This window comes from Phyllopteryx taeniolatus, chromosome 22 (assembly GCF_024500385.1).
Source record: "Phyllopteryx taeniolatus isolate TA_2022b chromosome 22, UOR_Ptae_1.2, whole genome shotgun sequence".
Lineage (NCBI taxonomy): Eukaryota > Metazoa > Chordata > Actinopteri > Syngnathiformes > Syngnathidae > Phyllopteryx > Phyllopteryx taeniolatus.
This window is the reverse complement of record NC_084523.1, coordinates 6,037,573-6,063,474: the sequence shown is the minus strand read 5'-3', so window position 1 is coordinate 6,063,474 and position 25,902 is coordinate 6,037,573. Positions and strand designations below refer to the sequence as shown.

Here is a 25,902-nt window from a genome sequence, read left to right as displayed (position 1 = left end):
CGCCGATCAGATCGGTGTAAAGTCTAATATATATATATATATACACACCCACCCAATTTTCAGACTGCAGTTTATTCATAGGCTAAAGCTGCCGCAACACAAACACGGTGGACACACATACAGACAGGTGGAGCTTCTCATCATACAATGCACACACGCACATATGCTCGCAAACAAGCCTGTAAATCGTATTAGGCAAATGAGGTGAAGAGTCGTGACAGATCCTGGCTTAAAATGCGCTGAGTCGCTCGCGTTTAATATGTAAATCTTGGCGTCCAATAGCACCAGACAGTTGTTTTGCAAGTGTCGCAGAAGAATTGACTTGTAGTTCTTTAAAGCACAGCCAATAATGAACCCATCACTGCAGTTGTGATGAGCATTTTTACCTCAACCCTCATCCACATCACACTTAACCCGCCACGACTCAAAAGCGACACTTAACCTCCATAATTGACAAATATCCTCATGATGCAGGGTTGGCCTTGCAAAACGCTCTCTAGCAAACAAAACCAAACGCTCAAAGGGATGCTCAATTAGGCCCACGCGCCGCGCACAAAGGGATGCCCACGTGCTCGCAAATCGTTAAGAGCCTTGTTGACACATTTCAGCTGTAATTGAGTGAATGTTTGGGACGGTCGAAAGTATGTCAATTGAAGAATTTCTGCATTTGCGTAGCTTCTGTCGCCCCCCCCACCACACACACTAAGTGTCATTGCCTCATTACCCCAAGATGGGACCGGCTCAATGAAGAGGAACTAAGAATTCCCTTCAGCATAATAGTGGGGGGTGGGTGGGGCAGTTGGGGGTCGCTGAATTTTTGTCTTGAATTAACCTAACATGCATATTTTTGGAATGTGAGAGGAAGGCGGAGTGCCCGGGGAATACCCACACAAGCACAATGCTACGATGCCAAGGCAGAGATTCAAGGTCAGACACAATCAGATGTGCATCCAGAGGCGTACGAGGAGAGTCTGCTCTTACCTTAAACAGACGCAGGATGTTGGCCACCATGATGGACACGGAGCTGGCCGCCGCTCCGATCACACCCACGATTTTATCTGGCTTGGTGAAGATGGGCGGGTCTCCGTTGGCGCAGCGCACGTCGGAGCCGTCCCTCTCGATCAGGGCCTGCACGAAGGTCAGCGACTGCTCCAAAGCGTACGTGTCCCTGGAGCACGTATCCAAGATCCGCGCCCCCAGCGTGATGTTGGGCAGCAGCTCGGGGTCCTTGTTGATCAGGTCGATGGCGAACATCATGGCCTCCAGTCGGTGGATGCCCTTCTCCTTCTTGAGGTCCCCGCAGGGCATGCCGCGGTCACCCCGCGAGTGTACCGGGAACAAGCCGCCCAGGATGATGTCGCCGTCCAGCCGGATGGAGTGGGCGTACTCCGGCGCGGCCTGCGGGTCGACGGGGAGTCGCTGCGGCCAGGCGACGGGCAGGAGGCAAGCGTAGGAGACGGCCAGCAGGAGGGAGGCGACGGGGTTGGACTGCAGCTGAGCGTTCGATTGAGGCTCCATGATCAGAGGAAATCTCGTTAAGGTCAAGTATTCCAAAAAGTAAAACTTTTTTTTTTTTTTTTTTCTTTTACTAGTTTACAAGGGAGAGGGAGAGGAGCCAAGGGGTGAAGCTAGCTGAGCCCCATGAGTGAGTCATATTCCAAAAGAGGCGCATCTAGAGGGGGTTAGTGTTGACTGTTTCCAATCTTTTTAGGGAGTCCACCTACCGGTCACATGTTCTGTCAAGCCTGGTGGGAGAGACAGAAGAAGAGAGCTTTAATGCTGCGTTCAAGACTGCTGGAAAATAGCCTACGACCACCACAATAAGCTTGGCGCAAGTCAACTTTCAAGAAACAACTTCAGAGACAGACAGATATAGCAATACAATAGCAGGAGATCTGACTGAATAGCCAAAATCTGCAAACTGCAAAGTTTAGCAAAAAAACTGGGGTGGGCTCTCTCCAAAAATAAAATTTTAACTTTTTGGGGGGAGTAATTCGCAGTGGGATAGGAACCGAGCCCTTATGCAAATAGCAAAAATCCATGAGTAATTGACGGCCCCGTAAAAAAGGTTAATTGCCTATGAAATGCCAAGACGCCGGCAAAGCACTCCTTTCATCTAAATGATGCTCCTCAACTCACTTCAACAATGTTCCTTGGCCCCAAGATGATGCCAAAATGCTTTTATTGCTTTGGCCTTAGTACAAAATCAGCAAGTACTTTTCGGGCGAATAACAGAGGATCGCCCCCACCCCCCCAAAAAAAAAAAAAAAAAAAACAGCTTTGGAATACCGAGGTCACGTGACCACTGGTCCGCCCACAGGCAAGTGCGGTCCACCACGCGTGTAAAGTGCTTGAAGGCGTGACAAAGGTTCATTGGAGCACATGAGACAAGGCCGTTGGGCGAAAATCGCCTGCACAGTCGCACATCGCCATGGGGTTTCCAAAAAGAGCACTGCCATCCCATAATTAAGAACCCCCAAAAAGTCAGATTTGCCACAGACGCACACTTGTGAGGTCGAGGATCACAACAGATGGAGGTTGCATCTGTTCAGCCAAACGCAGATTTAGTGCGCCGTCAAGTCTCCATTGGCCGCCAGGGCTCAGGAAAAGGAGCTCGCACCTTCGTCGCTGCGAGGAAGTCAGAATATCTGGCATCACGCCGCTGCGGCCGGGTTGTGGCTGGCGCTGAAAATTGCTTGTGACAAAGCGGCTGGCTCCTACATGACACGAGTGCTAATATGCTTTCATGAGCCCAGGCCTGCGGGATTCTCTTTGGGTTTTTTTTTTTTTTGCAGCCCAAATCCACAGTCGCTTATTTTATTTATCGCACAGACATTGTTTAAAGGTGGGCCGCCATTGATGTTGAATTCACTTATTTTCGCTGGCCTCAAATACGGTGATCTATTTGGGGAAATTGAGTATCGCGAGGTCGAATCGAGGTTCTTTGTTGGACCTATCAGGTTAAACTTCTAACTAATTCCAATTAAAATGCCAACCGAGGCCAATTGGTTTCGACTGACATTTTTTCATATTCAGGCCATCTTTTTTTATTCGAATCGTCCCGTTTACCTCAATAGTGACACGCTTGGCTTTTGTGGGCCGCCGAGAACACGCAGATTAGCCAACTAATTAGGTTTGTAGCTGCGGCACAAACAGCCCAGTGAAAAGAGTCTATTAAAAGAAATTGCTGGGCCTGCTTTACTGTTACTGGCCACAGAGAGTGAATGATTGATAAATGACTTAGCCCCGCTCTTGCCAGTGCTAAGTTAAAAAGTATTTCACCACCTCCCGGAAGCAATTTTTCATTCAGGGCTCCAGACTAACATTTGTGAGCACAATGGCCCCCAACTTAACGTTTTAGGGGCACAGGCAGAAACCTTCGGGGCGAACACCGTTACAATATAATACAACCAACACGTTTGTGCGTTATCGCCAACAACTGGGCTGAATTGTGAAGTTGGTCAACCACAAAAATATGCAAACTTACTGGTAGCATATGTACGAGGAGATGAACTATGATTCCCTACGTCAAAGTGGGGTTAAAAGCATATTTGTAGTACATAAAAACCTTTCAAACCAATTAAGCGAAACTGATCGGGAATCACTGGCGGTGTTCGTGACTGCAACTGAGATTTTTCCTTTGATATAGCTGGGTATGAACACCCAGTTGAGGGACATGAAACTTCGAGGGACGCCAGCATCACATTTTCATGCCAATCCAGCATGGGGGCCGGTTACCTCTCAAGAAAAGGCAACTGTGCCTAATTTCATCATGGAGGGCCCCTAATAGGTTTAAGTCTCCAGGCGCAGCATGGATATCTCCCTCGCTCGCTGGCTTTTTCTCGCTCTGTGGATCATCTCTAATGCAATTGTGTCCCAATTAATTCATCACTTCCCCGGCTCTCTAAATGAAATGAGGTCAAAGCCGCTACAGTACATAGGCAATGAAAGCGGCCCGCCATGATTAAGAAGCTGGCTTGGTTGGGCAGATCTGCTAGCATCAGCGTAATTTTAGCCCGTGCACGATATTGTTTATTCAACACTTCCCCCCCCCCCCCCCCCGCTCAGCGAGCCGATGCGGGTCAACCGCTTGATCATCAGACGCTCCGCTGCTTGGCATGTTTTATCGTAGCGTCAACGACCAAATGTAACGATAACGAGATATCCTGTTGTACGCAGCGTGACAATGTTCGTTAGCATAAACATGTCAGACAACTATCAGCTGAAACTAAAAATCAAATAAATGTACACAGTACGTCGTCTGATTTCTTTGGTCTTGGTTTAAAATAAAATAAAAAAAATGCAGCAGTTCACAAGAATTTTAACTTTAACTACAACCTTCCTATGAGAACGCATCTATTTTTCTTGTCCAGACAACAAATGTGATTTTTCAGATAAAAAGCGTTAACATCTGAAATTTATCCAATATGAGATGGTTTGTTACCACTTAAAAAGTCCACCACAAATTTTCATAAAATTTCCTGTGTAGCTTTAGAATTCAAGGAAGGTTTGGCTAACGCTTGAACACCTAATTCGGATTGTGAATCTGAACATTATCTGACAATTCGGTGATTATGCTCATCATCTGAATGGTTGTGACAACTAAAACTAGAAGTCAAAACTGGACAACAGATTTGGGTGAAAACTTGGTGCGTAGATTCAGATGAATGCAAGGAAGGATTACCTACTTTTTGATCCAAATTACGATGGTAAATTTGGGAGAGAAAGAAAAAAAAAAACAGCAAAAATAGCTAAGAATAAAAATAATAGTTTTTTAGATTAACAATAAAAACATTCAATTTGGAGATTACGTGCTTTTTGTCAGTTTTCGTGTGAGTACTATTACTACCAATTCCGAATAACTCCAGGTCGGGGATGAGATCCTGCCCCAAGTGGAGGAGTGCAAGTATCTTGGGGTCTTGTTCACGAGTGAGGGAAGAATGGAACGGGAGATCGACAGGCGGATCGGTGCAGCGTCTGCAGTGATGCAGACTTTGTATCGGTCCGTTGTGGTAAACAAAGAGCTAAACCGAAAGGCGAAGCTCTCAATTTACCGGTCGATCTTCGTTCCTACCCTCACCTATGGTCACGAGCTGAAAGAACAAGATCCCGGATACAAGCGGCCGAAATGAGTTTCCTCCCCAGGGTGTCCGGGCTCTCCCTTAGAGATAGGGTGAGAACCTCGGTCATCCGGGAGGATCTCAGAGTAGAGCCGCTGCTCCTCCGCACTGAGAGGAGCCAGATGAGGTGGCTGGGGCATCTGATTCGGATGCCTCCCGGACACCTCCCTGGTGAGGTGTTCCGGGCACGTCCCACCGAGAGGAGACCCCGGGGACGACCCAGGACACGCTGGAGAGACTACGTCCTTCGGCTGGCCTGGGAACGCCTCGGGATCCCCCCGGAAGAGCTGGATGAAGTGGCTGGGGAGAGGGAGGTCTGGGCGTCCCTGCTAAAGCTACTGCCCCCGTGACCCGACCCGGATAAGCGGTAGAAAATGGATGGATGGATGGACGGAATAACCCAAGGAAGGATAGGCTAAATCTTCAGTTCTGGTGCAGATCCAAATATTTGTGTCTTGGTCAGCAATCACCTGAATCGGTTCCCATCTTTTTTTTTTTCTGACACCGTTTGTAAAAACCAACAAGTGATCATCTTCCCTTAGAGCTAAAATGCTTCCTTGCATCCTTTCAAATCAATTTCTTTAAAGATGCAGACTTGACAAAAGGCGCTTTTTCTTTGGGAGGTTTTATTAAAAAAAATAATAATAAATAAATAAAAAAAGAGACCCTGAAGAGTGCGTGACTCGTCCTTTCTGTCCATCAGACTGGCAGCGGTGAGTTTGACTGATTCGTTCCACTCTCCCTTGTCCCGTTTCATTCCTGGCGCAGTCTCCTCGGCGCTACTTCAGCGCATCCCGACGCCCACCCGACCGCTTCGCCTGCCTTGCCTTATTTACACCATCCTCCCTGTGCGCCCGTGCCTCCGCCTCCTCTTTTCCATCACTCTTGAGCAGGCCTGCGCTGGTCTCCGGGGAGCTCACTGCTCTTTTCAGGAAGTGACAGTCCCCCCCCCCCCCCCCTCCATCACAATTGGTGTTACTCTCATGGTTGGAATCGCATCTTGTTGTCACCATTCATTGCAGTTTTAGATCTGCGCCATCATTCTTTGATGTCGCTTTTTCCAGCATCTGTGATGTATGATTTGGTGGGACGAGCACCAAATTTTTTACCTTTGTAAATGATAACATTTAAAAGCCCCCTTTTTGGGGGGGGGGGGGGGGCAATATCAATGGAAAACTACTCAGCAGCTTTTTCTCACTGATCAGAACATTTAACCGTGTTTAATCAGCCTAACCTGCTGCAAAACTTCCCCAGCTCCACCAATCTATTTTATTTTTATAAAAATTTGTCATTTGTCATCGGGGGCGATTTAACCAGTAGGCAAACAGGAGATTGCAATATCTCAGGGCCCCAAACATCTCCAAAACTTTTTTTTTTTTTTTAAAGCAATCCACTATATGCAGAATCTCACGTGACCAAACCAAGAAAAAAAGCTTAGCGGACTTAACTGTGCATGCTGCACTAACAAGCAATCTTAAAATGTTTTCTTTATGGCTGGTGTCTTCAGACAAAAGTTAAATATTTATCCAAACATGATATGATACACAGCAACGCGAATGAAGCCTAAACATCAGATACAGTCATTTTTGGTAGCTCTTGAAGACATTTTGTGAAAAACAAAATCCATTGTAGAGGTTTAACGTTCCTATGGGTGCTTTGTCCCAGTTTCCGGCTATTAGTCTTCACCGGTCACTTGAACCAGAAGAAGTGCGTCGACCAGTTTTGCCAAATGTGGAAGTTGTTGCACATATACCCCATTATCATCATTTTAGTCTTAATTCACATGCTTAAAAACATCAAAATACTAGATCTATCATTATCAAGTGCTTTACCCCCTCCCTTCTCATGCAATGGACTAGTCCTTTTTGTGCATGGGCAGATTTAATTCAGGCAGAAGGTAACAATTTTCAAATAAACTTGTTTGCACCTTGTGAGGGAAATGAAGCGGAGAAGAGAACAAGCAAAGGTTGAAACCTTTTTCATGGTGACACCAAATTTGCGTAACCGACACCAGAAAGACCTGGACGCATTTGCGAGTTACAGTAGCACTGCTGTCTGTGTCTGCTGAGGAGGATAAATTAGAGATGAAGAGGAGAATGACAAGTGATGCTTTTCACCATGAATATTTGAATATTAAAGCAGGCATAATGGGTAACTACATTAAATGTTCATTCATGTTGCCAATTACACTAAAAACGTTCATGATTTAATACTCGAGGTGGATTTTAAGGACTATCTGGCTCAGGAAATAGTATTTTATCAAATTCACCCCAAATGCCAATAAATGCACTGCCTCTAGTGCATCTAAAAATAATGAATTTTTTTTTTTTTTTTTTTTTTTTTTAAAAAAGGTAAATTGCACATTGGAATATTACACAGGGAAACTTTGACAATTTAAAAAAAAAATAAATAAAAAAAAAATAAAAAAAATAAAGGTTTTCAGCATTCACCCCAATCATGGAGTAATACGATGAAATTGAAAAATACTCGCCCCGAGCTCATTATGCCGCCTCATTAAATGAGACAGTGCCATCCACTGTGAAAGCTGAGGAAACACCGCTGCAAGATCCCTTTGGTGGGCTCCCATTACCCACGCACGAATTCAAAGCATGGAAATGATGGAGAATGTCACTGGTGGAATGTGAAAGGGAGGACCAAAAATGTCATTACAAAATACCTTTTAAGTCCTCAGAGAGTGGAAGATAACGACCTCGAGTCTTCTCCCGTGCAGGGGTCCCTCCACCACAAACAAAAAAACAAATATAGTCCTCCGTGAGCGCGATATTCCTTCTCCACGGTAATTTTTTAAAAAGAGGGGAAAGTGAAGACGCCAAAGTAGGGATGAACGCTGGCGTTTGCAAACAGGTGCGTTAATGCGGCGTCCGTGGGCACCAAACGAGAGCGAGCAGCTGCCTCAATCAAGCGCAGCCCCCAAAATAAAAAATAAAAAAAGAAAAGACGTGCGCGGGCACGGGAAGGTGGAGGGAGCAAGAGCGTGCGCGAGACGGAGAGAGAGGAGAGGAGGGAAAGGGAAAAGAAAAAAAAAAAAAAAAAAAAAAAAGAAGTCCCACGACGTCACGTCGTCAATTATCAGAAAACACCTGCATTCGATGCTGCGCCTAATTGCGTCACACGAACGTCAATCAAGTTTAGTGCCAATCGATATCGGTTTTGGGGGTCGATGGTTTAAACAGTAAACGTGATAATTTCATAAAACACTTCACGGGCGCCTCAATAAGTCGTCAAAATCCGCCTAATTGATTGCCTCCATCACCCCCCCCCCCACGTCAAATTTTTCACTACGGCCATTGATTATCAATTAGCACCGCCCCCACCTAAAGGAACGCGTCACGGATGCTGGTGCGGCAGAGATTAAAATTGATAGATGAAAATAAATGAAGCGCATCCCATCTGCGCTCTAATAACAATTTGATCAGCCGCGAGGAATGCGAGTGGGAGCATCCCCACCGGGGTTCGCCCGTGTGCCCGTTGGCGGGAGGGAGACCACTTGTCCGCAGAGGCCATTGGAGGGTGGGGCGTGGAGCAATGGCGTCATCTCGAGGTCAGATCGTGTCATTGCAACGAGTCCTGGAATATGTGTCGCACTAATAATGTAGCAGTTTCATCTTCAAATTGCTCTTAAATGTGATTGCCCCAATACCCATTTCTAATTAAATAATTGAAATAAATGCCCATCTATTCAATTGAAAAATCAAATGTCCCCCCCCTTTTTGTTTTTTATTTAATGGAACAAATGAACCCACAATGTACAGTGGTGCCAAGATATGAGTCGTCGCTTAGACCTTTTTTTTTGTCTTGACATCCGAGCGAAAATTCTGTATGAGTGCACTTCAGACCCTCACCGCTAGATTAATTGCATTTCCGTTCATTTCAATGGGGAAAGATGATTTGGGATGTGAGCGAGGTCACAGAATGAATTAACTCTTATATCAAGAGACCATCATAGACCAAATGAAAGGCATTAAAACATAACTTTCTAAACAAATTTCTTGTATCACGCTTGGCGACGTCAAGAAAAAAAAAAAAGTGACTACTAAAATAAAAAGTGAAATCGTCAAACAGGAAATGAAAAATGGTAAATGTGGGCAAAAGCAAGCTAAATGAAATGTCTGCGAAAGATGTAAACAAATATGATGGATGTGGTTTTAATATTTATATCTGAGAGCTACCAAACAAATTAACACAAAACTCCCCCTTAGAAGTTTGAATGTTTATTTGTGTGTGGTTTGTACATTCTGGTCACATTTGAAAGATTTCCAACTTAAGATGAATACGTAAAAAGAAAATAGTCATTGCCATACCTTGAGGTTTTCGCTCTCATAACATCACTCGCAAAATAAAATGCTCAAACTTGTCAATGCGACCTACAGTGACTATTTCAACTAATATTAACAGCGTCCATGTAGGAAGAATAATTTATACATTTCCCCTCTCCTAACGTCGAGTTCGTTCCACACATTTCATGTAAAAAATAAAGTTTACAGCTTTTGTTCCATTTCATGGCTTTTCTGTTTGAACATTATTTACATTTGGTCTTCATATCGCCAGTGTTTCACAGACTACCCGACCACCTACCTAAATCATATAGATGCCCTTTAAGCGCAACTCCATCCCAGCAATTCATGGAACAAAAACTTAGGACTTGATATTGTTCCTGGTCTAGGACACAGACTGTGCATTTCAATCTGTAAAGAGTCCAGTTCAAAAGTCTAGAATAAACTCAGGTAAAGCTACATTTAACTAAAACAGTAAAGTAAAACAGGGTGCACATAAAAGTGAAGGAGAAATTTAAGGAATCAAAACGCAAAACAAAAATTATGTCAGTCATTTGGCAAGAACTCAAAAACACACTTTGGGGGATTTTCTTTTACCCTGTATTACTAACATTTTTCATTTCATTTCTAACTCAATTAAAAAGTTATCGATTATCAAACAATGTGACTTTCACTGACCCTTTAAGTCTAACACACACACACACACTTTATATAATTTATGAAATATGACTAGGGTTTGGAATTAGTGCTTTGTCTACTAAAAAAAAGCGGGCGGGGGGGGGGGGGGGGGGGGGGTGTTGGGGGGCGACACAGCTCAATCTCCATTGCCCGGCGGTTTTCATGGATAGGAGCACCATCTTCTGGACAGTTTGTGCACTACATGCAGCTTTCCTCTGGATTTACATCAGTCAGACAGACCGAATTTTCTTTTTTTTTTTTAGTGTGGCTCTTCTGGATGTTGTTGGTCCACTTTTCCACATTTTAAATCAACTTTCTGAGGTGTCCGTTGTGCCCCGTTGACTGTGCCAGCCAGGGAGAAGAACGCAGGATGATAAAAAGGAGGCGTTAAACAAAGAGCGAGATTTCACATCAACATAAAAGGAAACACAGCTGGTAGACGTTTCGTCTCAGCTCTTCACAGGACAAAAAAAAAACGCACACAAACGCACCTCTTAAGCCACAAACTCAAGTACACACTCACGCTTTTTGTGTGGTGAATGTGGCTGGCTAGGGGCAGGCCAGGGGGAGCGGTGGGGAAGAAAGGAAAGGTTTGGAGGAGTACAGGCAAAAGTGTCCCGAGAAAAGTTCTTACACTGCGTTTGTTGTTGTTCTTCACCACACCAACGACTTGGAGCGCGTGCTGACGCCTTTTCTCCTGCTGGCCGCCGCCGTCACCGCATTGCGGTGACTTCGCTTGTGAGACTCCAGGTACAACTGGGAACAGACGACAAATTTAGTCAGTTGCAGTTGGGGAATGTTCCACTCCAATCCTGTGGCGCCTCGAAAATGCAAAGTGAAACATCTATTGGCGCCAATTTGCACATAATCCCACCAGATGGGGCCAAAGCCTAGGCTAATATAAAAGTAGAAATTGTGCTAATATAAAAGTAGAAATTGTCAAGGGAAGTCTGTTGAAGGAGTACGTTGAGGGGGAATTGAGTCTCGTCTGGGTCTGCTTGGTACTTGGTGTAAAATGTTTGACAACCACAGGTGTAAAGAATTTAAGATTTGTAAGGCACCTCTTGCGAACACTATACGACAATATAAAAACAAAGCATGTGAGCGATGTGTGTGGAAAAAAAGCATTCCAGAGGCAATACAGTGTGATGGCGCTTGGGCCTCCGCGATGACCCAATCCATTATACTCCTTTTCCAACCCATTTGATTCAAGTCGGGGGGGGGGGGGGGGGGGGACAAGTGAGGATTTTCGAGAGTAGTAATGTGAAGTTAGTACCTTCTTTGCAAAGGCGCGCCCACACTGGTCGCAGGCGTGCAGGGAGAAGTTCTTGGTCACTCGCACTTCGGTGGAGGACGATCCGGAGCCGCTGCTCTCAGACGGCGGGTCGTGACGGCGGGTGTGTGCCGCCAAAGCGGAGGACGGGTTGCGCTGGTGCGAGTGTTTGTCGCTGCGCCGCGTCATCGGGGGGCTGATGGGCCGAGGCTGGTGGGCCTGTTGCCTCTCTTGCTTCCGTGTGACGGGCGGCGAGGGGGCGGGAGTCTGTGATGACAGCTCCTGCGTTTTCCGAGCGGAGGCGGGAGGCTGTGCCGATGCCGCCGACGCGGCGCCGTCTTGCTTGCGGGTGACGGGAGGCGAGGGACAAGGCGAGGACGCGGTCGACGGGTGGCGCCCGTTCACTTCCCCCTTGCCGCCGCCCGTTCTCTTGGGGTTGGCGTTGTTGAGGACGGCCTCGGCGAGCCTCTTCACCGCCCGGCTCTCCAGTTTGGGCATAATCTTGGCCAGGTAGGGCGACGACTTCTTGTGCACCACCGTGACGTGGCGCAGGACGTCCCGCTTGCGGCGCGACTCGTAGCGGCACAGTGGGCAGCGGTAGAACTTGATGAAGATGTCGTTGCCGTCCATGTGCAGCTCGATGTGCTTGGACAGGTTCTGACGCGAGCTGAACTGTCGCTTGCAGAGCTTGCAGAAGAGCTGCTTGAAGTCGAAGCCCACCGACAGTTTGCTTTTGGCCGCCTGACTCACGGCGGGCACGCTGACTGCTGCCCTTGGGGTGCACGGGGTCTCCTCTTCCTTCACTTTCAGGGCGCTGGGGGCAACGGAGGCACTTTTAGTCGACCCGGTGCTGTGAGCAGGAGATGCGGGCGGACTTAGGTCCCTGTCCTTGTCTTGCTCGTCCTCTGAGGGTTCAACCGCTTCCTCTTTGACTTGGACACTGTCGCTCGGTGGAACTCTGCTGCTGCTGCTGTTGGTGGAGGTCGCCGGTGGAGTTTGCGGAGAGGTTAACGTAATCACCGATCGATTACTTTTGACGCTGTAAATCTTGTGGACGATGCGCATGTGTCTCTTTAACATGAGCTGAAAAACACAACACAAAGGGAGGCAGATCAGCAAAGGTTTTATTTAGAAAATAGTGCATCTGCCTATGCCTCGGTCTTTGTATAGACCTAATAAAGTAAGCCCAAAAGTAAGCAAAAAATGAGGCCACTGGAAAGGCTAACCTGGGAGCTGTAGCTCCTCTTGCACAGCGAACAGCGGCTCGGCGCCTGGGTCGCCGCCTGCGGAGAGGCCGGAGTTTGACTCGGAGGCTTCGCGCGGTTCTGGTTGGGGAGCGCCGCTCTGGCGTTGACGGGGGCGGACTTGGAGCCGCTGCCTCGCGGAGGCGAGGCGCTGTTCCCCTTCCTGGGAGGGGTGGCCTCAAGAGACAGGGGCTGGCCGGGCCTCGAGGCGATGGCGGGGGTGATGGCGTCCCGCCGCAGGCCGCGGTGCACCTCATCGAAGTGGCGGCGCACGTTGGTTTTGGTGGCAAACACTTTGTGGCACACGGGGCACGACTTTCCGGGTGGTGTGTTCAGTGACTGTGGCCTACCTTCATAAAAACAACAAACCCTTTCAGCTATGTTTACTTTGAAACAAGTACATACAGTGGTACCTTGACACTGTCAGCGATAGCCAAGTAAAAGTAACACACATTCTAGTATGGAATGTGAGGATGACGACGCCAAGTGGACAACAATAATACATGCAACTCACGTACACATTTTGCTGTTTAATAATGCTAAATCCGTTTTTTGTCTGATTACTTGATTAATCGTTGATTGTAGAATAATCAATTTTAAAAATCTTCCAATAGCTGCAGCCTAACTCATTAGTCAAAGTACAACTGTCCAAACACTGAAAGTATGCGGAATTTAACTAACCTTTCACCATGGAGAGCAGGCTGGTCGGGACCGTCCGTGTCTCGGTGTACTTGCGGAGCTCCTCCAGTTTGGTCTTGTGCATTTTGCGACAGTGACGTCGGATGCTGCGACGCGAGTTGAAGTCCTGACCGCACAGACAGCACGAGATCGTCACGTCCTCCACCTGGACAGAGGAGAGACAAGTGAGGGATCAACTTGCATGAAGTATGGCTTAATGATGTCATTTACCGTAACAGGTAAAGTAACTACACCCTCACCGTAATGGGCTCGTGATGTGTGCCACCTACCCCACTTGTGGATTCCTCGTCCTCAGGCTGTGGTGCCTCTTCTTTAGCCTCCAGCTCTTCTGCATCCCACTTCTTCCGGCCCTGGCTGTGCTGGCTGTGCGCTGGGCTCTCTGGACCACGGGGCTGGCCGGTCTGGTTGTTTTCAGCCTCCCTCGGCTCTCCTTCCCATGCGACCGGACTATCCCTGGCACTGTGAGAGACAGATGACAAATGTGGTCAGTGGCGGCGAGGGCGAGGAAATTGCACGTTAGTTAGCACGTCATCTCCACCACCTGGGCGCTCGTGACGGATACCGAGCCATCTCCTCCTCTGTGGTGAGATACTGGTACACGGCCTTGCTGGTGGTCTGGATGGGCTCCAGTCGCACCACGTAGTCCGGTCGGTCCCCTCTGTGATAGATGATGTCCGTCAAATCCTGAAGGGCTATGCTCTGTCGGTCATCGCCTGCCAATTACAAAGGTGTAAAAACGCTTTAAACAGTTCATACTTTCTGGTGAAAGTCTCCAGAAGCCAAAAGATGCACATTATAGAGAAACCTTTGCAGTCATTCATCAAAATAACAACACAACACCCTCTCAGGCACTGATAATAGGCTCGAAATGGAACAAGGTCTGCATTGGACAACTTAAAAGTCACACAAGCCGGGAGTTCACCTTCATAACTGCATTCAGCAGCAGATTAAGACTAAGAAACAAAATGAGATTTGGGAAAAGACTGCTGGGATGTTTCGTGCCTTAACATTAGGCACACTGCATCAAAATCCCAAATGCTGTGACAGTCAGATACTATAACACTTAACGGTGAAGGTGAAGGGTGAACACTGACCATCGTACTCGGGCAGCCGTGACAGGCAGTAGTACTCTTTGTGCGTGATGAGGTTGGGCAGGCCTCGGAAGAGACTTCGACACACTTTACACTCAAAGATAGTGTCCACCTCCCTCAGCAGCATGTGCCTCAGCTGGCTGGTGCCTGCAAACCAAAAAAAAAAAAAAAACAGCAGTCAACACATAGGCTGTGTTCAGAATCGATCAATACTCACAGGCATATATTCTTTATCATCTGCAAAAAACAATATACTCTATATCCGTATGTCTATTATACTGCCCCCAGGTGGCGAATGCATACACACCACAAGGAGCAGTACAATGCCCATTGAATTGAAGCAAACCAACTGCAGTAAACTATGAATAACAGGGTATGTTCCAAACCTGAACGAAAGCATTCAATGATCTGGTGAATTCCAGATTTGGAGGTGTGCAGGGGCTGCTGGAGTACAGGAGGGTCTCCGGGCTCCACACAGTGACCTTGAACGATGCAAACAATGCGGAGCATTGTTACTTGTTACTTTTAATAGCTGCTTTATTTTGGAACGCTTAGGATCGTTACCTGTGTTATGAGCACCACCGGTAGTCTGGTGCAGCCACTCCTCGGTCTGGCAGCTCTGGTCCTGGGTGTCGGGGACAGCCCCCCTGTCAGGCTCTGGCAGCAGAGGGGGGATGGGTCGCCACAGGGGCTTGGCTTGGGGAGAGCAGTCGCCCTTTTCCTGGGCGTCCACTGGGGCTTCTTGGAGATTTTTAGCTGGCGCCTCGGTGGGAGCGGGAGAGCAGAGGTGGTCTGAGGAGCAGTTCGACGGCGGGGAGTGTTGGGTGTTTGGACTATGTGGACTTTCCTCCGTCGCCGGCTGAGGGGACAGTACCAGACAGGGAGAGTACACAAGACAGCTCGAGAAGGTTTATAGTGACTGTAACATCTATGCTAATTTTGGTAGCCCGTCTCCAGTGTATATATGTTAGCATTGAGATAGCAGACTTTGGTTATATGAAATTCTATGGTTTGGTTGTGTTTTACAAAATATGTTAGCATTATGCTTGCAGACTTTGCCTTTTTTTTTAAACATTTTAGTGTTTTAATACACAATGTCTGATTCTCTTAATTTATGCATCAGTTTTACAGTAAACAACTGGGGGGGGGGGGGGGTGACAAACAGCTTAAAGCGAGAGTGAGAACAGGCGTTAAGGAAAATTCAAGTGTTTTAAAAGTTTAAGACTGTTTTAATAGGCTTAAAAGTGGTTGAACTGGGAGAAGTAAAACTATAAATAAAAATCTGTAAATTGTTAGCCTACCATCAATGGCCTAAGTCATTTTGAACTTCCTGTCACAAAATCAATAAACTACTAATGTACTTGTTTAAAAAAAATAAAAATTATCTCTGTCTGTGTAGATTCTCAGTCATCCAGGTCATGGTAATCGGCAAAGGTTGAATCAGGGCAACTGGGCCCCCTTCTTGTTCCTTGTATTTTTTTTTTCCTCTCGTTTTCCGAAACAGTACAAAAATGATTTGGTAAATTATGCTAAGAGTGTAACAATATGGTTTCTATATGGCTGATTTTCAGCTATCGCGAGTGAGTCTGGAACATATCCCCGACTGTACTTCAGTTACGAGTTGAAAATTGCCGCATTTCATTAGCTGTGTTCCTGTACAATGACATTTACGTTGACTAATGTAATCACTAACTCTTGTGTTCTGAAATGAATTGCATGTGTGTCATCTCATCAATCCTTAGCATCCAGGGGCTAAGTTAACATCATGACACATAGGCAGGCACCCCTCAGTAGATTAGTAACTGCGGGCCAATCCATGAGCGTGCATGTGTGTACGAAATCTGCTGCGCCTCCTGATCTTTCCTCCACCGATTTATCCTCATCTTCTCTCTCTCTCCCTCGTCCGTCTCCCTCGCTCCGCACGTCCCCGCTGCCCTTGAAAGGGGATAAATGACTCCTAGACTCGGGCGCTTCGCTGAACATCAGAACGGCGCAAAGTGGGCCACCTGGACTCTTTCCTGAACCGCCATGGCGACAGCAAAATAACTCATGTGGCGCTCAATTAAATCTCAAGAAGAACAGCAGTTTGCTGTGTTGCTTTTCCTCAGCTTCAGTCTTTTTTTTTTTTTCTTACCTCTTGGCGAACAGAGTGAGAGCTCTTCCTCCCAGATGACTTTGTCTTCACCATGGTGCTGAGACGCCACGTTCACTGCCAGTACGCTCACCTGTAACATGCGATATTACACATCAGACAAAAATAAACAGCAGATGAAAATAGAGGAACAGCTTCAACTTTTAATCATGAAACTTAGCAGTGGGCCTGTTTGAATCCATCACCGCTTATGAAAGGTTTTTTTTCCTCTTTAAATAGACATCACATGAACATGCTTGTAAAAGACCAGAGACACTTTAAAAAAATAATAAAAATGATCCCTCTTGAGATTTTTGAGTCGGGCGTCTTCATAACAAAACTGTGGAAATTGGAGCGATGCTTCCCTCTAGTGGAGATATAATGCAAACGTCATTGTACCCAGTTTAGTGTAAACTACATAAATAGCACTGAACATTGATTTACTTTCCTCTGATTTTCACCATTTAAACAGCATCCAACTTTGCTCATCTCCAATCGAATTAAGCAAGTTAACTTCATAAAAGAACATGTCAGGCTTTTCCCACCTCTTCACCCACCATCTGTGTGTACGCGTCACCTTTAATTGTAACATTAAAAAGATGAATTGGCAAGATAAAGGTGTTTAACCTGTTTAATGGAAGCTCGATTATTGGGTGTTTTTATGATTACTTGGCGATTCAACACTAAAAGATCAGCAAACAGTACATTTGAAGAGCAGAAATCAAACAAAATTGTTTTGTCTTTTTTGCTTCAACACAGCAGTCAGCCATGTTTATACTTGTAGTTCGCGCTACAGCCCAACAGAGGGAGACAAATCTGATATTTATTGTGTAAAACGTTTTGTGGTTAAGAGCTGACTCCAACGGACAGGACACCCCCAGCAAGGGAGAACTAAATATACTGCGGGGCTGTACAACAAATTTTTTTGGTTAAAATAAATAAATAAATGAATAATAAATTTATAATAAAAAAATATATAGATAAGCAGCACTGTATTGTAAATTTAAAAAAATAATACAAGAGAATGTAAACAAATTTAACTGTGTTCCACCTGGATGTCACGAAACATAGTTCATAAGCCCGAGCAATATTTGTCCGAAAAATTTGTGACTTGGTTGGTGAACCACAAGGTTCCACCTTAATGCTCCATTTTATTTGCTGCTTCACTGGAGTAGTGGGTCTGACGCATGCTCCTAACTCAAGGTGGAAAATAAGCCGAGTGACGGCTCGTATAACAAAAACTTGTACATTGAGGCACTTGTAAGATGAGGTACAACTGTACTATATTCAACGACATTCAACTGACAACGCCAACTTTTTCCCCACAACACAGCTCCATCTGTTGTCACTGGCACCAGTGGGCTTCAAAGGTGCCAATCCATTTATTCAATCTGCACCAAAATATTCTTTCTTGGCCCATTCCTCTACAAAATTTAGTGGAAATCTGCTATTTTGTTTAATCCTGCTAACCCACCAACATACTGCCATAAAAATGCGCACACTTCCAAGCCGTGCGATGATCCGTCTCCAGCGTGAGCAAATGGATGGTTTTATTGCGAGTTGATGTTGAAATATGTCTCACAAATCCATCTCTTGCGAGTTACATAATTTATGAGCAAATATGTGACGCCGCATCCTCAGTGATAATCCACAGCGTGGTTTAAACCAGCAAGCGAAACACAAACCCAGGAGGGACTGGAGAAGTAAGCAGTCGCCACCTTCTCACGGTGCTTCCCGGTGGCTGGGAGGAAGCATCCAGACAGGACTTCCTGCTAATGGAGCAGCGCCACACTCTGGAACCAATGATGATAGGGCACCACGATGAGGAGGAAGGCCTGACATCGTGGCGCTCTCTATGATCGTCTTCCGCAAATACGGTCAATGTGGCGGTGCACGTCACTTTTAGACAAACACAAAAGTGACAGCATTGCACTTATTCTCAGTGGACCTGTGGATGGCTTGTGAAAACTGAGTAGGATTACTTTTTTTTTTTTTTTTTTTTATAAACGTTTTGACTCGACAGGTGTATCTTAAAATACCCAAACGAAAGATGCAATCACACAAGATGTCTACGGTTCATTCGTACTCTGTTTATCTTCCATCTGTTTACACCTGCTCCTGCAACAACACTTGATATACAACCTGTCAACACTGCCTGATAACCCACAGGCACAACTCATTTTCATTAAAAAGCAAAGACAAATGAGATAAAAACAAGGGAAGGTGGAGCTCAAGTAGTAAATATATGAGGTTTAGGTTCTACCACTTTGTCCCATTGTGTTCCCAATTCAAACTTGTATGTACAGTGAATATTAAAAAGTCTACACACCCATGCTCAAATGCCAGACCAAGATGAATCATTTCAAAGCTTTTTCTACCATTACTGTGACTTATAACCTGGGCGAAAATCTAATATTTTCAAGAGGGGAAGTAACAATGAACAAGAGATCTGGACACTGGGGGTGTGGATGTGTTCAGAATTAACCACTCACATTCACACTCATGTTGAAAAGGAGTCAAAACATCTGCCACCATATAACTAACTCAAAGTTCAGCTGTTCTAGGAGGCTTTTTTCTGTCTTCTTCTTTGCTTTCTAACAGAAGCCTGAAGGTTTCGTGCTAACACAGACTGTTATTTGGAACTGTTCAGAATTCACTCCACCTTGAATAAGACCCTATAGCTCCAGCTTTAGAAAAAGAGGCCCAAAGCACAATGCTGCCACCACCATGCGTCACTGCAAGGTATGGCGAGCTTCACCAAAACTTACCTTTGGAATTATGGCCAAAAGGTTTAACACGTTTTCCCACATGTTTGTTAGATTTGAAGTGTGCTTTTTGTTTTGGAAAATATTGCCAGGCTTGGATGGTTTTCTTTGTAAAATAAGGCTTCCCTCTTGCCACCCTAACCCACATAGCCCAGATATGTGAAGAAGACAGGAGATAGTTGTCACATGTACTAAACAGCCAGTACTTGCAAGAAATTCCTGCAGCTCCTTCAGTGTTGCTGTCAGGCTCGTGGCACACTTCCCTGACCAGTTTTCTTCATGTCTTTTCAAATTTGGAGGGACTTCCAGTCCTTGGTAATGCTTGACGATTGTCTTATCTGTGTTCCATGATATATTTTCATGCCTTGGAAATCCTTTAGCACCTTTCTCCTGACTTAGGATACCTGAGAACAACGAGATTCCTCCGATGCCCAGGAAGCTCTCTGCCGACCTTTGCTCGTGCTGTAAGATGCAACTACAAACATTTCAGGAAAATCCGATACTACGACAGCTCAACTTTAATTGGAGTACATCAGAGGCAATTTAAAAGGTGGCAGGTGTGTGCCGACTCCCATTTAACATTAATTTGAATGCTTAGGCTAAACACAATCACATCGCATGTTATACGTGAGTGTGGACACTTGTGCAAGCAGTTAATCATCTTTACTTACTTTCGAAAATATTTATTCCCCCCCCAGCCAAACGCTGGTGGGTTTAAACACACTAGCAGAAACGCGTGGCGCGTCACGGAGGAAGCAGACAAACCCACGCGTGACTCCCCCTTGCCCAGCACATTCCCCGGTGCGTATGATTGTCCATCTCTTAAGGGGGGACCAAAACGATCCACGCGTGACCAGCCCACCCCATGAACGGTCGAAGGGAGGAGGAGGAACGAGAAGGGCTGGACGTGCTGCTCTCTGACCGGCCTGCTCACTGGGGGGCGAGGAGCTGTGGAGCCGTGACCGGCTTTCGAGCTCCCTCTTTGGCCTCGACTCCGCCTGCGCAGCGCCGGAGAGTGTTGCCGGTCGGGTGCATTTTCCAAAGCCGCTCCAGCCCGGCTCTACATACACAGGCCGTGACGCAAAACACCCACCGGGCGATTTACAAACGACACATCCCGGTGTCGAGTGGGTCGCGCGTGGATCCGGTTGATCAGATCCCGCAAGCTGTGGTTGCATAACTCTTATTAAACTTACGGCAAATATCAAGTGACGTGCAAATGTCGCGATCGATCCTGAAGCAGGCAAAGTAGAGTGAGTCGAGTGGCCTCGCCGTGGTGGTAGTGGCCGCTAGGACGCATGCACAAGCTGATCCGGCAGGGGTGGGTGGGTAGGTGGGGGGGGACAGCCGGAGTGGGACTTAGGAGCGCATTGACGGGCCATAAAGGGGGCCGGCGCGGTGACTATTGTGCTCCCTTTTTTGTGCCCAAGAGTTCCAACTATTGACAAAAGGTTGGCCGGTGCTCGCTTGGCGGTTGGGCCACGCAGCTGCGCAAAAAGCAGCGGCAGCAGCGCCGCCGTGGTGCTCGCGCAGCGGACGGACTTCCCCACTTTTTCGTGTGCAAACTATCCCCACTCGTGTTTTTGCGTAAAAGAAGCAGCGAGGCAGCGCGCGAGGTTGTCTCCTCTCCCGTGACACGATTAGCATCGGCCCGCCTTTTCTTCGCCCCCCAACCCTGCTCAAAAGGCTCCTTTTGCACGTTAATACGGCGTTGAAGAGCAACAAAAAGCGGGTTAGCTCGGCTCGCCTCGCCGTTGAAATGCACCTTCCGTCCGCGCCGTAGCGGTGGAGGCCCCCTTCGCGGCGACAGCACAACGGCAGGGAAGTGCGGCGTAAAGACGAGCCGAGCTGGCTAAAAGCACGCACAAACACCGTGTAAACGCGACAGTCGCCTCGGTGGTAGCGACGCGGAGCCACCCCAGGCCGTCCGGGCTCGTTTGGCCCCACGACGGCGGTGCTAATGTGCGCCAAAAGCCCCAGCACCATTTCCGAGAGGCAGCAGCCTGGCGCACAGGACCGGTGACCCTTCCATCTTTGCGCGTCCTTCCACCGCACGAAACCGTCGGCTAGCCGCCGCTTCGGTGGCCTATTTGCCTCGAAAAGACGCCGGCGAGGCCGTGTGCACACCCCGCGGGGCTTAGCGCGGCGTGTGCGGGCTGCCCGAAGCCCCTGGAAGCGTGCTCGCCGCGGCCGGGCAGAAACAAGAGGGCGATGACGCCATTTTCTGCAAAAACAAGCACGCTCGGGAAGCCCGAAGCGGAGGCGCCGAGAGCCTTCCGTGCATCGCCAAACCGCCACAAAACGAGCGCTTACCGTGTATCTCCCGGATGGGGGCTGCCGGCTGGTGTGTTCGAGGGAGCTAGACGAGCCGATTTGGCAGATCCGGAGCGTGTTCGGTGCGGCCGGTTCACTCCTCCCGAGCGAAGTTGCAACTGCGAGCCGCTGCCTTTGTGCACCCAGAGGAGCCTCTCGGGCGCCGAGGCTGCCTCTGCGCAAAGGTGCACCCGCTTCCCCCCGTCCCGCTGGGGCTGCGAGAAAAGCAGGGCCGACAACACATAAGAATTTCCAGGAAAAACAAACAGACGGACATGAAAGCACAACGCGTCGTCCTTACGATCCCCTTTGATTTCTTTGCAGCTTTAATCCAAAGGCCATACACACGTCGAGCGCCCAGTTTGTGTCGCCCCCAAAACGCGCAAGCGAGCCTTTGAGAGCACGAACTTCTCCAACGGTACGCGAACACAACGCTTTAAACTGCATGTAAAAATCCAATCAAAAAGCGTACACATGTGCAAAGTTGTGGCACGACACAAAAATACTGCTCAAGAGAGAAACTAACTTGTGTGGGTCCAAATGAGAAACGACAGCATCAATTTTCTGTCGTTTTACTGACAATTTGTCATTCACACTGTACTTAGAAGTACAGTAGAAGTACAGATACTGTTATATTAAAAAAAAAAACTGTAGTACTGATTAAAGCTAAGTATTTAGCTACAAAAAAAAAGTATAGACTGAAATGTACTTTATGTACAAAAGTAAAAAGGCTCATTCTTTGCTAGTAGTGACCAGTGTGATAACCTTTGGATTTTTTAAACATATATATTAGGTTTTTTATTTTTTTAAGCTTCAGGAACTTGTATTGGTAGCTTAAGAACCCAAAAATAAAATAAAAATCTGTAATAGAATTTCCACAGTCAGGTAAACCGAGCAAGTTGAACCGATTAGTCGATGCTACTAAGCATCGTTTAAACGCTTGAAGTCGACTAATCACGAGGTGGGTTTTTTCCCCCCCCCATCTCTTATCAGCCAATTTGTCCAATGTGACAAAAGTACTCAATCTGTACTTCTAGTAAAAGTAGAAGTTGGTTTACTGATTCTACCCATGTATTTAAGTACCAAAAAAAAGTATTGACTCTAGATACTTTAAGGTGCATTTACATTTAAACTGCAATACATCTCTTCGGTGACATTTAAAGAACCTCTGGGCGGGGGGGGGGGGGGGCATACATTTTCCAGGCATTATTTTGCATTCATTTGAGAAGACATTGACTATCCATGATATTTTTTATTTTTTTCAAAATAAGCATTTTATTTACTCTGGAGCAAAATAAATATGTTTGTGGTTTACTGTTAATTATGCACGCGTCAATAACTTGGCACAATGAAAAACCCTCCACGCAAAGTAGAATACCTCTTAATTTACAGTGCTCATAAGGAGATTTTTGTTTTAAGTAGCGTTTGTCATCAAAATATCTGCTCCCATAGCTTTGTTGTGAATTGATGAGGGGGAAAAAAGCTAAATTAGCTAATAATAACTAACAAAATTACACTTCCAAAGTAAAGATACCTGAAAAATCAACTTAAGTACATTCACTACTTCCCACCACTGAAATGTATACACCGTTATATTGTTTGCAAAAGTATAAACTAACCTGTGATAACATGAGGTACAATTGCAGTGTTTGGATTTTGTTTCGGCTGGTGAGTGCATATGCAAATAAAGCATAAACAAGGATTACCCTCATTCCACAAAGGCAAAAATACCCTGGATCACATCTCCAAAATTTACATTATTATTATAAATGCATTCAGTAGCTCAAATGAGTCAACAAACTGACTTAAACGACTAAATGTTGGCTGTTTTAAAAGAAAAAGAAAAGCAACATTTTTACTGTAGTAGTGTTTAATGTTAATCGTGTTCCCCATCACAACATTTTAGGATAACAAACGTAAAATGTTTGCTTTTCAACAACAAGGCTAACGTTTGTTAGCTTAGCTCAAGCTAACATTGATGCTAAAATGTAGCTCGTTATGCTAACTCCCCAAAAGTCCAACAATTGTACTTGAACAACACTAAGGCTACTAAAAATATATAGTACTAAGTGATGAACCTACCTTGTTTACCCCCTAAACCCTTACTCACTTTAAATAGCCAAAGTTCGAAATGGGAGTTGGATTTTGTCCAGTATGTCAAAAAAAAAAAAGATTTATCAATTGTCTTATCCAAATTTGAGTAAACTATCTTAATGTCAGACGATTGAGTAGCAAAATTGAGCAACTAACTGGTGTGTTTGACAGGAGCAGCACTCAACTGTAACTCAACAGGTGTTTCGAATATTGTTAAATTTTGAATAACTGACTGTGCAGGTGGGCCAAACAACTTAATTAATTTTTTTGGGGGGGGAAGGAAAGTGACTAGAAATGTCTAAATCGCATGCAAATTTTTTAAAATACTCAACACTATAGTTACATTTAAATCATGTACTGGCTGGATATTAATAAAATCATGACAGAAGGGTACATCCACAGTAGTGTCATTTTCATATTAGTGTGCCTTATAAATCAAGAAATGTGGGATGGGGTCACATAAGTGTACTTCCTGTGTGCACTAATACATTTATATCTTAAGTATTAATACATATTTTTCCATGATGCTGTGTGAACCTTTATTCATAATACATTTTGGTTATTGTGAGCCGCTGCAACATTTTGCAGTTTCAACATAAGCACTGCACTTGCATGTAGAAAAATAAAATGCTGCATTTAAATAATCATCAAACTTAAATGCATCAAACAAAGGCTAAAGTAAAAAACGTACTTCAATACGTTTTGAAAAAAAAATAATCTTTGGATTAAATGCAAATTTATTGAGTAAAGTTAAATACAACTGAATTGTACAAGGGCAGTGATTCTTTCGACTACCACTAGAGGACACCCGCTTACCACACTGAGAATCGCTGGTTTAGAGGTTCAAATGGGTCCTTTACAAAGAGAAAATGTTTTTAATCAAACAAACAAACAAAAAACGTTATAAATGAAGTATTTCAGTAGAACTCTAACTCCATTTTGGGTCTTTTCTCGAGGAGGATGAAAGCAAACCCACAAAAGGGTGCCCACAACTACACACAATTAACTTAAGCACCAGCATTAATCCATTATCATAAGAATGCTGTTTGCATTGAGGAGGAGTGGGGTGCGGGTTGTGGCGTTTGGGGGGTACGTCAGTGCTGCTGGATGTGGTCGAATGGAGCTTTTTAAAAATCTTTTCAATAACACGCAGGGTGCAGTGACACCATCTTAAAGTGACATGTTTGGACACTTTTTTTGGGGGGGGGGGATGCAATATAAATCTATTTACTTGTTTGTCATCATTTTGCGGTAGCTGTTAGCCTCCTATAGCTATTTAAGTATGTACAGTATTCAATAGCCTTATCCATTAAATGCAATACAATTTGCAATATTCAAAACAATATAATCCAATCATGCATTTTTAAATCATGCACTTTTTTGACTTTCCTACATTTAAGCACACTGTGCATGCTACAGTGGCTTACAAAAACAGAATATACTTTTTTTTAGCAATAAAACAACTGCATTGTTTTTGATAAATACTTGGGCCTACAAAGTTAGAATATTTTAATGTTGATACTTGGATAGCTTTTTTTTAAAAAAATTTTTAGATGGTACTAAAAAAAAACGTTTACTGTACTGTACTAAATGTTAACGAGTGGAATTTTAAAATGTCACTAGTTGTACTCTACCATAAACATTTTGAACACTGGGGTTGGGTAAATAAAAGCACAAGCACAAGAAAATCAATGTCAACTGCACATCCATTTTGAGCGGACTTTTGTCTTACCTCCCAGAGGTCAGCCGCAGATCCCTTCGGTGGAATTTCAGTTCAGCGTGGACACTTCGAAGATGGCGAACAACGGCTAAAGTCCGCAGGGCATTTGCGCGGCTACGTTCTTTGGTTGGACCTTGTCGCCTGTGGAACAAAAGCTTGTAGTCTTTGCTGCCGCTTTCGGCCATGTCCACACAAACGTGGGTATTTAAAAAGAGTCATTCAAATTCCTTGCATGAGGTTTTGATATTTTTTCTTATGTATATTAAACAATTTTCTTTAACTACCTGTGTACAACTGGACATAACCTAATGAGACCTAAGCCAGACCTCAAGAAGACTGGAAAATGAAACTGCACAGACATGGGAAGGTCAATATAACAAATTTTCAGAGCAATATTTTCAAAGGCATTAAATAAAGTATGTCAAAAAGAGTGAAGGTTGATTTTGCCATGTGCTTGACATGACAAACTTTATAGCTGG

The 25,902-nt window shown here is 45.4% G+C and overlaps 2 protein-coding genes across 10 annotated transcripts in view; both read right to left on the bottom strand.

Moving 5' to 3' along the window:
• grm8a (glutamate receptor, metabotropic 8a) overlaps positions 1 to 8,138 on the bottom strand; it is a 125,016-nt gene extending 116,878 nt beyond the window's left edge. For 3 of the 8 annotated variants that reach the window (XM_061761477.1, XM_061761476.1, XM_061761475.1), the window contains exons 1-2: positions 7,798 to 8,129; positions 982 to 1,745 (exon numbers count right to left, since the gene is read on the bottom strand). In XM_061761477.1, coding sequence (XP_061617461.1) covers positions 982 to 1,518 — 537 coding nt within the window. In that variant the 5' untranslated portion in view covers positions 1,519 to 1,745; positions 7,798 to 8,129. Of the gene's footprint in view, positions 1 to 981; positions 1,746 to 7,797 lie in introns of all 8 variants that reach the window. The other 5 variants (XM_061761478.1, XM_061761479.1, XM_061761474.1 and 2 more) reach the window with 5 other exon arrangements.
• A 1,198-nt stretch (positions 8,139 to 9,336) lies between these two features.
• znf800b (zinc finger protein 800b) lies at positions 9,337 to 25,710 on the bottom strand. Of its 2 annotated transcripts, none has more exons than XM_061761480.1 (12): positions 25,436 to 25,710; positions 21,610 to 21,824; positions 16,535 to 16,625; positions 14,965 to 15,259; positions 14,787 to 14,882; positions 14,404 to 14,547; positions 13,851 to 14,022; positions 13,579 to 13,768; positions 13,292 to 13,454; positions 12,593 to 12,960; positions 11,370 to 12,449; positions 9,337 to 10,849 (listed from the first exon to the last, which is right to left on the bottom strand). In XM_061761480.1, the coding sequence occupies exons 3-12, from the start codon at positions 16,586 to 16,588 to the stop codon at positions 10,748 to 10,750; spliced, it is 2,664 nt and encodes an 887-aa protein (XP_061617464.1). In that variant the 5' UTR covers positions 16,589 to 16,625; positions 21,610 to 21,824; positions 25,436 to 25,710; the 3' UTR covers positions 9,337 to 10,747. The 2 variants fall into 2 exon arrangements, with proteins under 2 accessions (XP_061617464.1, XP_061617465.1); XM_061761481.1 differs by lacking the exon at positions 25,436 to 25,710 and adding an exon at positions 21,911 to 22,055.
• Positions 25,711 to 25,902: the final 192 nt, after the last annotated feature.